The sequence below is a fragment of the Enoplosus armatus genome, chromosome 3 (genome assembly GCF_043641665.1).
Source record: "Enoplosus armatus isolate fEnoArm2 chromosome 3, fEnoArm2.hap1, whole genome shotgun sequence".
Taxonomy (NCBI): Eukaryota; Metazoa; Chordata; class Actinopteri; order Centrarchiformes; family Enoplosidae; genus Enoplosus; species Enoplosus armatus.
In genome coordinates this window covers 21,745,118-21,756,627 of record NC_092182.1, presented here as the reverse complement: position 1 = coordinate 21,756,627, position 11,510 = coordinate 21,745,118, and the positions used below count along the sequence as shown (strand labels likewise).

The window sequence follows — 11,510 nt, the reverse complement described above, 5'->3', positions numbered from 1 at the left end:
CAGTTTGTCTCACCGATGAGAACTTGTGCTCCTGCGAGGGGCGCTCTGTCTTGGACTGGCTGTCTGTCCCTTTTGGCTCTGATGTCTTCACTCCATCCGGTTGCTGCTGAAGATGAGAAGCTGCTGGGAGGGAGGCGACAGATGCGTGGCTGTCAGGGTTAATATACTCAAGCATATAATGCTGCCAGCTGTTGTAGCTGAACAAGGATAAGCATGCAAAAGATTAACGGTTCAGAGTAAATCATTAGTGAGGGAAAACCCCCGAATGAGCAGCATAACAGAAGTTGTGTGGGAATCACAGATATAGTTTGCAATGTTGTACTTTTTAGGCATAATGAACTTAATAAATTGAAGAAGAGTTTGCTAAATTACACAGGCTGGGCCGTCTGTTGCCGTCCTGGCAGCGGGCTCCATTGGTGCAGCTGAGGTGAAGCTCATCACTCATGAAGTGCTCCGATATTAATTGCTCAGGATGAAGAGAGTGTTATTCTCGCATCTGCCCCATCTAGATTTTCCCCAGATACTCTGGATATGTGAAACATTTGACCTTTGGTAACTTGCCTGCTTCTCGTGCCTTCAGGCTATCGCTGACCCAGTAATATGAGAGTCTTTTTCTCTGAAACTCACCTGGAAAACTTCCCTGGCTGGTACTGCACGCACTGTCCTCCACCGCAGAGCTGAACACAAATGAGTCTTTCTTCAGTGGCGTAACACAAGACACACTTTCCTGTAGGAGGGGTAAAGGGTAAAAGTTTGAAATTTTTTTTTTCTTTACCAACAAGGACAAGCAGACAGCCTAATCATAACCCCAACTCTACTTCATGACCGTTTTTACATTTGTCTCTTTTTAGATGCAAAGTGGTGAAAGTGAAAGAAAAGGATAAACACATGGATATAAATTACTATGCAATACATTTTGAGACCTGTCATCGCTGGGATAGAGTGAAATCCCTCAAACCTTCTCACATCAATTGTTTAGGTAACAGCAAACAACAGATAAAAAATAAGTAGATTATTTTTCCCCCACAGTAAAAGTGAGACAAATGTTAATGGACCACAAATTTGTCTTCAGCTGTGAGAAGCTGCCTGCTGTTTTGGTTTTGGGGAAGTGACCTACATATATGTACTTTCATTATGTGTTGCCGCTCTGCCTGTCTCCACCCACCAGTCCAGTGTCGTACTCCTCCTCTGCCTCGTGCTCCTCCACTACGCTGGCAAAGCTGCTGGCATTGGAGGACGAGCGGGAAAGGTCCTGAGCCTCGGGGATGGACGCCGCCCTGCAACACATTGCCAAACTACACACCTGGGTCACTCTGACCGCACAAACAATAAAAATATTTCTTTTCTATTTTTGTATTTATTAATTCTCCTACCAAACATATTATTAATTCATAACCTTAATTTCACAGCACCTCAGGTAGGACTTTCAAGCCCAGTGACAGCAGTGTGTTTGCATCTGTGCCAAGTAATGTAATCTTTTAAGCTGTTTTGGAGTTAATGCCTCTAAATTAGCTCTCCCCAGGGGCTTGGTAACACTTACCAATACTTACAGGATATCACAATATTTTTGACATACCAACAACAAACGAATGAGTTCAAGTGCATCATTTAAGACACAGTACAACACGATTCAAGCTATGCATGTTCATACTTTCCTCAAATATAAATGTGCTCTACCTTATTAAGAGTGCAAAGGTATTAATATTGTGTATATCACAACATCACTGTCATAAAAAGATTCTACTGTTTCTTGTCTAAACTACACAGCTGCTTAAATTCTGTCTGCTATGTTGTTGGTTCAACAATAACCAAACATGGATACTGAGAAAAGGATAATGTAAATTTGGTGGCTTGTTCCATTAAAATGGCTAGAGAGGCTTGCGACTATGACTATGAGGGTAATCGGCCATGTAATAGAGTTTCTGTTCCAATACAAATGCATTCCCGATCCACCCACCCAAGGGATTCTCAATGTGTGCGAATATAATACAGTATACTATTATAGAATTAATTTAATAATAGTCACCTGTTCTTAGTTGCAGGAAATTCTGGAGAACTGTGATTGGAGGAGTTGTCTGATTTGTTTTCCTGCGAAAAGTGGCTGCTGTCCAGTGTCCTGTGGGCGCTGGGTGACACCTCCCGGCTTCAGGACAGGGATGGAGATTGACACATGAAAATACTGTAAGTTTACTTATTTCATGCGGTAACACATTTGGCAAACTCTTGATGAATGTTATAACACATTCATATCATCCGAACGCGTGTTGTAAGATCTGAAGAAGTGGCCCATAACTGCCACAAACTGCTGTTTAACTATCATTAAAGTGACAAACTGCTGCATCTCAAATATTACATGAAATGAAGGGCCCCATTTTTATCGCCCAACGACAAGTGCGTATTGACTGTGTGGGTGTCTCCAAGTGCTCATATTAATTTATGGATAACTGCAGACTGATTTACAGGCGTTCCTGCTTTATCCACATTGAATGTAAAATTTTGATGCGCATCCAGAGTGTTTAATGAAACTTGTTTGTTTACATTTTAAACATTATTCTGTCATCGATGCACATTTGCTCGAAATATTTAGTTTGCTCTAGTTAATAACATCACCAAACTGTTCTATTCTTAGCTAAAAGTCTAAGACCCAATTTCTGCCAAAAAAACAGCAACTTGCTTTGCGCTGCCTCATTTGAATGAACCTCCCACCTCTGCATCGTGTGCTCTGCGCCCGCCACCAAAATACCACACAGATGGGCAAAGCGAATTTCAAAGTCAGGAAAATACCAAACCGTCGGTTATGATCCTAATTCAGATCAATTAGTATTCAAGCATGGTCCATGAGGCTGTTATGAATCTTCTGTTGAGTTGTTACAACCTAGAATTTGTGTAAAATCTTGGTTTTGTTATTCAAAACACTCCAAAGCACAACAATCCAACCAGAGCTTGCATCTTAAACAGTGTATGGCTGAGTTCCTCATTTTAATGTCCTTGCTTCCATCTGTTGCAACACTATTCTCTCTTCACTACCCACTCCCTGCTGATCAGCTCTGCTCTCTCCTCTCACCTCCTCTCTTGGACCTCCTGGATGTTCTCGATGCCAATAGCGCTGCTGCGACGGGAGCTGAAAGGCCCAGACTTTTTCCTGGTTGGGCTTTTCCCAGGAATGATCAATGACTGACAGTGGGTAGGGAGAAGAAAGTCAGACACACACCGAGGGGATAGTATAACCAGTTCACAACCACAACATAAATTATATTGATATCCAGTACATGATACAGTGGGCTACTGAAATATGCTGCAAAGGAATAATGAACTGATGGCTTGAGAAATCGTGAGATAGTGTAATGACACAGTTGAATTTTACAAATCCATGATACACTGGGCTTCAGGAATTGATTTTACATTCTATATTCCCTTATTCTGACTCTTATCGCTGATGAAAACGAGTTTTTTTTTTAATCTTTCCACATTAAAAGCATCCTGTTGGGCGTTCTGTGTGGTGGCACTGAGATCAGACTGTTTATTTGTTCAAATTTCAAAATATCTGGTACTCTAATTTAAGACGCAGTATGATTCATCAATGAGCGACTGTGCATAAGAACACAAGTGGGAGTCTGTTTATAGTTTTCTTTTCTGAATTTCTTACTTTTCTCTTACAGTGTTTAAGTTTAAATAAGTAAAACGAAGTGAAGGAAGTCATGCATGAAACCCTGAGACCTGCTGCAAAGGCATGCAAAACATGAATCAAGAAAACGCAATCATCTGAAAATAAATCATCCTCCTTTAAAAACTATTTACATTACAGGAAAGATTTATACTAAGATAAATGAGCTGTAACATCCCTCAGTGCATGATGGATCATTCCCCTTTTACTGTAATACATTAGCTACCGTATGGATGAATGAAATGAATGGAATTATTAAAACCACAGCTAAACAAATTCATTATAACTTATTGCACCTATATATCTGAAAACCTCTCACAGCCAAGGGAACTAAAAGGGAACTACTAACTGCATACTTATATTATGAAAAGACAATAGCAAAGTAAAGACCAGAGACAAAAATAGTAAACAAGAAGGGAGAAATATACATGAACCTCTTCTATTGTTCCTATCCCTATGGCACTGCCTCGGCGTCCATATTTACTGGGACTTTTCCCTGGAACAAGCAGTGACTGAACCACGCAAGACAGGGCAAGGGGAGCACAGAGAGAGGGGAGATGACAGATTGAAAAAGCAAGAGGGGGAAGGACAAGAAAAGAACACATCAGAAGATCTCATGCGCACAGCACAAAGAATCTAAACAGCAAGGTGCAAAAAAGAGCTTGAAAAGGAGCTTGCAGCGTGGCTTAATAGACATGATATTGAGGAAATAGTGAGAAGCTTTTTAGAGCAAAAGCAGGCTGGGGTCCAACACAGGAGGGCACAGCAGGAGATGGAGTGCCACCGAGGTAGCAGGCATGTCGGCAGTTTCTGCCCTGAGGGATACAGGTCTGTTTAGTGATGCATTCAGAAGGAGAAAAAGGGCAAAGAGCGCTGACAATATCCAAAGGGGTAGCTTTTAGGAAACGGTCCTTTCAGAAATGGGGTTAATTTAGTTCCAATTCAAAATACTGACAGTTACCAAATCTCAAACTGCAATGTCAGTCATTGAAACATAATGAATCCCATCTTTGAAAGAGACAAACAGGACAGTGTGCTCCTTGCATTAATGGCTTGTGCCGTGCATACTCTGCAGCCACGCATGCACATATACAAGGCTGCGTAGAGAGGTTGTAACATTTACAGGAGGAAACAGTCATGACAAAAAGCACAGTAAGGAGGGAGGGAGTCTGGGTAGTCATACAGCTGCTACACTGAGCTCACTTCAAGACTCAGGAAGGAGACTACACTGGGGCTCACAAGCAATCAGTCATCCTGCATTGAGAAGGAAGTCATCGGATTCATTCCACAATGGATACCCTATTTTTAACACCATCCCAGATATCCAACTGTCACTATATGTGGTGGTGAAGATCCTCTCAACAGATGAGAATGAATGAATGAATTCTGACAATGAGTTATGCTGTGAATTTCCCAAACAAAACACAAAACAAAACCTAGTCATTAATAGGAACACTATGAGCTGTAAATGGAAAAAGGCAATCAATGAGAGCCGCTTTAGTACAAAGCAAGAGTGAATTGTAAAATGTCAGGAACGAAAGCGAGTGCTTTGATGTTCACGTAGTGATGAAAGTGAAGTGCTACAATGTGCCACCAGGAGTAATTAGCTAAAGTGCTGCTTAGAAGACAGAATAGAGAGTTAGAGCAGTTTGTATCCACTGCGCTGTGAATGGTGAAAATATACTGTATCCTGAATGTGGTAGGTGGGCATCATGTGAACCAGAATGGGCTACTTACAATCCCCGGGGTTTTGGGGCTCTCTGCGGGATTGTGGGTAAAGCTGCCACTGTGACTAGTGGAGACTGTGTGTGACTTCTTGTTACTGAGGCCCATGGCGTCCATAGACTGGCTTCTGCTGCGGATGACCCGCTACAGAGAGAAACGAGGAGATACCGTCAGTGGGTCCACTTTGATATTATGTGGAAACGCAACACACTGACCGATTTTTCAAAAAGCAGTATACATACCACATATATGTGACTCTACACTCAAACTAAGTCCCAATTAAGTCAATTTCAAAAGTTGGGCAATATGTACATATTAGTAAGTACTTTGCTAATGAGTGTATGTTTTTTTTTATATTGAATATTCACAAAATTTGGTGGGAATGGGCCTTTTTTACAGAAGACATTTTAAAATGTCCCAATATTAAAAGCACAGGTGTCAATAATAAAATGAATGATGGCTGAATTCCATTTGGCTGCTCCAGTCGTAGTATTGTGCATGCTGGCTCACTGTCACACTGTCTTGAATAGAACAGAGCCATCGTTAATGTTATTAGTAACACCTGTGCTTTTCCAACTATGACTAAGTCAAAATGTCTGCTGTGAAAAAGGCCTAATATACTAATACATAACTAATATATTGAATGATACGGGCCATAACTATATTACATATCCAGATGTATTTCATACAATGTCAAATATTCTGGCAAATATCAGCTTTTTAGAATAGCTTTGCTCCAACTGGCCCATCATCTTTTAACGAAGGTCAATATGTCATATGATGAAAATAAAATATAACATAATATGACTACATGCTGAAACTATTTTGAAGTGCTAATGTGTTTTATTTTAGAATAAATTTGATGAATCCCTGAGGGCATACGTGTGTGTATATGGATGTGTGTGTGTATTTCTGTATTTGCACATGAGTATTTGCTCATAGTGGTTTATGCTTGTTTGTATGTAGGACTATTTTTGAACACTTAGGGGCAGTGCAGGTCAACAGGCAGGAGGGAGAGGCTGCGTGAGAGAAATGTAGGTTTACAGAAGGTCGAGGAGAGTGTAGGCTTTGTGGAGGAGGAGGATGAAGCCGCATCTCCTATCTCCTAAATCGTCATTTAACAGGGGGAACAGTGGAGTTTTGTGTCATGGGAGGGGGCGGAGAGACACAGTGTGAGCAAAGACGGCAGTGAGAGGAAGTAGGAGAGACAGCAGGACAGCAGAATCTACACAGCTGGACAGAGGCAGAGACAGAAAGTCTCCGAGAGTGAGAAATCTTTGCAGATGTAATCTCTGGAGGCGTGAGGACGAGAAAGAGAGAAAAATGGCTCTTGACAGGTAGAAAGAAAAAGAAATTTGCAGGCAAGAGTACATTTATTCAGATGTATTGTATGAAGGTATGGAGAAGAGATGGATCTAAAGAGACAGAAGAGACTGGGAGAAAGGTGGATGTATTTCTCTGAAGTTGCACGGGAATACAGAAAAAGATGACAAAGAACTAGTCGGCAACACAGAGAGAAGAGAAAAACAGTGAGAGAACGCCGCCCATGGGGAGACATGCAAACTGCATCATCAGCTCCTTAATGAGGGGTCATTAAATCGTTCATCAGGCACACACAATCACAGCTCCTACCGTCGTGCTTCAGCGGCTGGGCTACGCTCCACCACCCTAATGGTCATTGATGGAGCACTCTCAGTCGGAGCAAAGTGCCTTTCATACACAACAGGACGCTCTCCAACCCCAAAACCACATCATCATGTGAAAACACACCGAGTTCAGCAGTCGCAGCCAAGTGAGGAAATCAAATGCCACAGGACTGGTCCTTTGAGATACTGCAAATTTTCTATGCTTTGTTTTCTCATGTGTGAATACCCAGAATCCCAGCCAAGAGACAGGGGAGGAAAAAAAAGCATCCTAAAAGTTTCTCCAGTCATAACCATTCTCTCTCATGCATGTGGAGTTGCAGATTAACGGCGTGCCTCGTCAAATGAGGGATGGGGCTGTACCTTAAAGGATTCAAAGAAGCCTCCTCCTCCCCCTCCTCCTGCACCCCCATTCTCCAGCTTATCTTCGTCTCCACCCAGACCCATCATGGACTGGCTGTTTATGTGCAGCTCCTCATACAGAGTCTCCAACAAGGCTGAACGTGTGCGCTCCTGGAAACAACAACAACAACAACAACAACAACAACAACAACAACAACAACAACACAGTCAGTTTGCACAGGTACTCACACTGAAATCTAAAATTCAGGTTAGTTCATCATTTCAAATGAAGGGATATCGGTGACACTGATGACATTTAGATGACAGCACCACATCAGGATGATAGACACCAGCACTGGAGCTCATTTGCATTGTGGTTGTTGTTCGAGAAGAGTTAGATGATGAATCTATGTTGTCACTTGAAATCACTTCCTATGAAGAATACAGCCAGCAGGTTGCACACCTATGCTAACTGGTGTGCTCAAGTGCGCACACACACACACACACACACACACACACACACACACACACACACACACACATTATACGCATTCACACTTCTTTGGCGCAGTTTGCATTGCAACACTCTTCTCACCTCAAGCTTGGCAAACTTCTCAGCCTTGTAGCAGGCGTACTCTGCATTGATGAGCTTGGTGAAGAGGAACTCACGGAACTCGGGGCCCTGAGGAAGGCAAATATGGAGACAGAAAGGCGGAGAGAATGAAGGTTTATGATGTCTGCTTGTAAAGGTGAATTGAGTTTATGAATTTGTGTGACTGCTGGCCTTTTTGAAGATGGCAGGGTCAGGCAGAGCAGGCCCAAAGAAAGGTACATCATCCCGTGCTGTCACAGACACCTGGAGGAGAAAGCAGGTGAGCACGGGTTATGATACACTGTGACATGACACAAATGCCACTCTTTAAAGCCGCACAGTAGAATAAAAGCTTCTGAATAATGAATGAGTGAATCTAAAATGGGTTTTACAGGTCACTATTAGTCAGAGTTTTTGGCTGTCCTTGAAACCAACCTTGTAGGTGACATTGTCCGTACACGCGTTCTCCACCTGCACCACCACATACGCATGCAGGAAATTGGACTGGATCATGTCTGGTACAAAGGGCGTGTTCTCCTCCTGGAACACGATGGCTACGATGTCGTTGCCTATGTGCCTCTTCCTCTGCAGCTGGGTGGCACAGATAAACAAAACTAACGACAGCGGAAACATCTCAAATAACCAGTTAGAGAATCAAAAACACAGGCCCATCACAGAATCACTTCCCGGACTGGCACTGAAAGACCTCAAAGAGGTGGACATTACTCCGATCCAAGAGCTCAACCTCTCCTCTGAGATGTGTGGCACACACTATCAGGATTTAATGCACTGAAAAATCTATATCTGAATAATTTATTACAAAAATGAAATAAATACATATTATGCATATTATGCATAACATCTGTGAATGTATATACTGACCTACAGGCCCCCCATGAATCCACTTTGCTTATCTTTTTAATATAGCTACGACTAGGCTGGAATAACCTAGGTTTAAGCTTTCAAAGGCTGATGACGGTTTGGAATGGTATTAATGAATCTGAATACCAGTGGAGGCACTGCAAAGTCAAAACGAAAATGGTTTATGATTCTGCAAATGGCTGACTGTCAGTGACCCAAGTCATTGCTGCTGAATAGCTGCATTATCCTTGTTGCCAGAAGTTGCCAAAAGGACACGCGTGCACTTGGAGGACGGACAGACTGTTTGATAAGCTTGGTGTTGCCAAGCATTAAGGACACCTTCTTCCTCTGCTTGAACATGAATTCTATGTTGTCACCTCATTGCCTTTTAAAAAGTTTATCTTTCAGCAATCTAACAGTAAAATACTCTAAAATACTAGTGGATATCAGAATGTTAAAAGGTGTTCTGTTCATCCCTTCAAAATGGATAAAAATCTATCATTAAGACACTGTAACGCAAATTCTCCCACAGCATGTACGTGGAAGCAGATTTATCAGATTTTGCAAACAGAAATGCTTAATCAAACATATCCTCAGTGCAGATCGAGGAAAACATAGACCCAGCTCCCATGTTCCTCCTCAGTAGTCTCAGCATCTTAACACCAGCGCTGCAGCTGGTTGATTACCCTCAGGCTATTAAACACACTACAGTACAAACTTTAAACAAAGCCACTTCACACCTGTCGCTATTAACTGTAGTGTTAGCTGATGCTGCAATAAATTGTCCAATTGGTGACCAATTGTGTTCACAGTAAATGTTTATGCTGGAATTTATTGATGATTCTCACCCAGTTAGCAGTCCAATCACTTCATAGTCTGTTTATATCTGTCTGTAAAAGACAGTTTGTTCACATGAGAACAATCAACCATCTGTTTCAGGCTCTGGCAAGTTTTCATAATTTGCGTCAAGTCTTAGCAGCCACAAATATACCAGAAATATTAAGTAAACGGAAAATGTTTTAAATAGTTCAAAGGGTAAGAGAACACTCCAAACTTCATTCATCAAATATGTACAAATGACTTTTATCCTTCATCAGAAAAAATCACCAGACCATATTTGATATATTTAAAGATGAAATTTGAGTTCTACTTTTGTTAAAATGTATCTCTAAGACAGTAGTGAAGGCTGAGAGTGAAGCAGGATAAATGCGGCTGCACAGGCAGGGCAGCCAGGTTACTACTGCATCATCCCAGAGCTTATTAGCTGTCAGCTTTAGTATTTACTCACACAAGAGCTTCCTGAACCCAGATAGCTGAATAACATTCATCTCACTTTCTCTGTGCAGATGGACTGCCAAGTCAAGCGTCACCATGGACAGTTAAAAACAAACTCAGCAAGTGTGGGGCTGGATTGAGACACCGAGGATCACATTCAGTCAGATCTGGCAACTTTCTCCCTCCTGAAATAACTCTGTTTTATTACAGTTGCACTTTGCCTCCTTTTTCTTGAGCTCCCTCGTGAATCATCCCATGTGGGTGTTGTTTATGCCCTCTGTTTCTCTTCATGCCTCCAGTCTGTGCAGGGTTACTGTGATAAGTTCAAAACCATTCTAATGCAGCTTACTGCAACATGGCATCAAAGAAATGAAAGTCCACAAACCAACAGCAGAGAAACTTCAATGCCACTGCAATGCTAACAATGGCAGAAATGGTAAATGACAGCAGGGTAAGTGAGGAGATCAAACCAGCAAACCTAAATGTTAGACGTAAGATCAACACCACTGTTATGTCAGTACAATAAATATGAAGTTACCGTCAGCAGCCAGTTTAGCTTAGCACAAATACTGGAAACAGAGGGAAACCGCTAGCCTGGCTCTGTCCAAAGGTAATAAATAAATAAAACCTGCCTACCATTATCTCTAAATCTCACTAATTATTAATTATTTAAACTGCACAAAAAACAAAGTTAAAAATGACAACTTGTAGTACAGGGCTGCTGGGAAATAGTCCCGCACATAACCCTCTGTAAAAGTACAACTTGTCATTTTTACATGTTTTAGTACAGATTAGACAGAGATATAACCTATTTATTAGAGAGATAAGAGGTGCTGGCAGACAGATTTTGTTTCCTTTGGACAGAGTCAGGCCTCGCTGTTGCCCCGTTTCCAGTATGTGTACTAAATTAAGCTGACAATAGCTTCATATTTACTGTACAGACATGAGAGAGGTGCTAATCCTCTCATCTAACTCGCAACAAGAAAGCTAATGATAATAATTCCTTTAACCACTGATTTTAGTCTGTGCAGATCCAGATTCAAACAGTTCGTCTTGCTTCAACATTAACTTAAAAGACCTATATTTGGATTTTACAGCCCTGACTCATTAAATGCTACTGCTGCAGTTTCACACATGGAGGAGTCACAAGGAGATGCCTTTACAAATCAATTAGTGAAGGAAACTGAAAGCTGCCCTGGAAACACAAATTAGTTAGCCTGATAATTAATCATTGTCATGTCACTATACCTGCTGTGAGTCTCCCTCTGTGTAAGGCAGCTTGGTGGACACATGGAACATAATCTCCTTATTATGGAAACTTGTGTAGACGGATTCTGTCCCCGTCTGCCCATGAGTGACATCCAGCCCACCCCGAAACCTGAAGAAGAAAGAGGAGATTTAAGGGCAG

At 41.7% G+C, this 11,510-nt stretch overlaps 1 protein-coding gene across 1 annotated transcript in view; it reads right to left on the bottom strand.

The window, feature by feature from the left end:
* The window catches only part of rap1gapb (RAP1 GTPase activating protein b), a 52,676-nt gene that overhangs the window by 2,973 nt on the left and 38,193 nt on the right, over window positions 1-11,510 (bottom strand). Inside the window, exons 13-24 of the mRNA XM_070902584.1 lie at window positions 11,351-11,480; window positions 8,402-8,557; window positions 8,159-8,230; window positions 7,970-8,056; window positions 7,396-7,545; window positions 5,402-5,533; window positions 4,099-4,176; window positions 3,065-3,174; window positions 2,027-2,143; window positions 1,166-1,295; window positions 628-727; window positions 14-123 (exon numbers count right to left, since the gene is read on the bottom strand). Coding sequence (XP_070758685.1) covers window positions 14-123; window positions 628-727; window positions 1,166-1,295; window positions 2,027-2,143; window positions 3,065-3,174; window positions 4,099-4,176; window positions 5,402-5,533; window positions 7,396-7,545; window positions 7,970-8,056; window positions 8,159-8,230; window positions 8,402-8,557; window positions 11,351-11,480 — 1,372 coding nt within the window. The remainder of the gene's footprint in view (window positions 1-13; window positions 124-627; window positions 728-1,165; window positions 1,296-2,026; window positions 2,144-3,064; window positions 3,175-4,098; window positions 4,177-5,401; window positions 5,534-7,395; window positions 7,546-7,969; window positions 8,057-8,158; window positions 8,231-8,401; window positions 8,558-11,350; window positions 11,481-11,510) is intronic.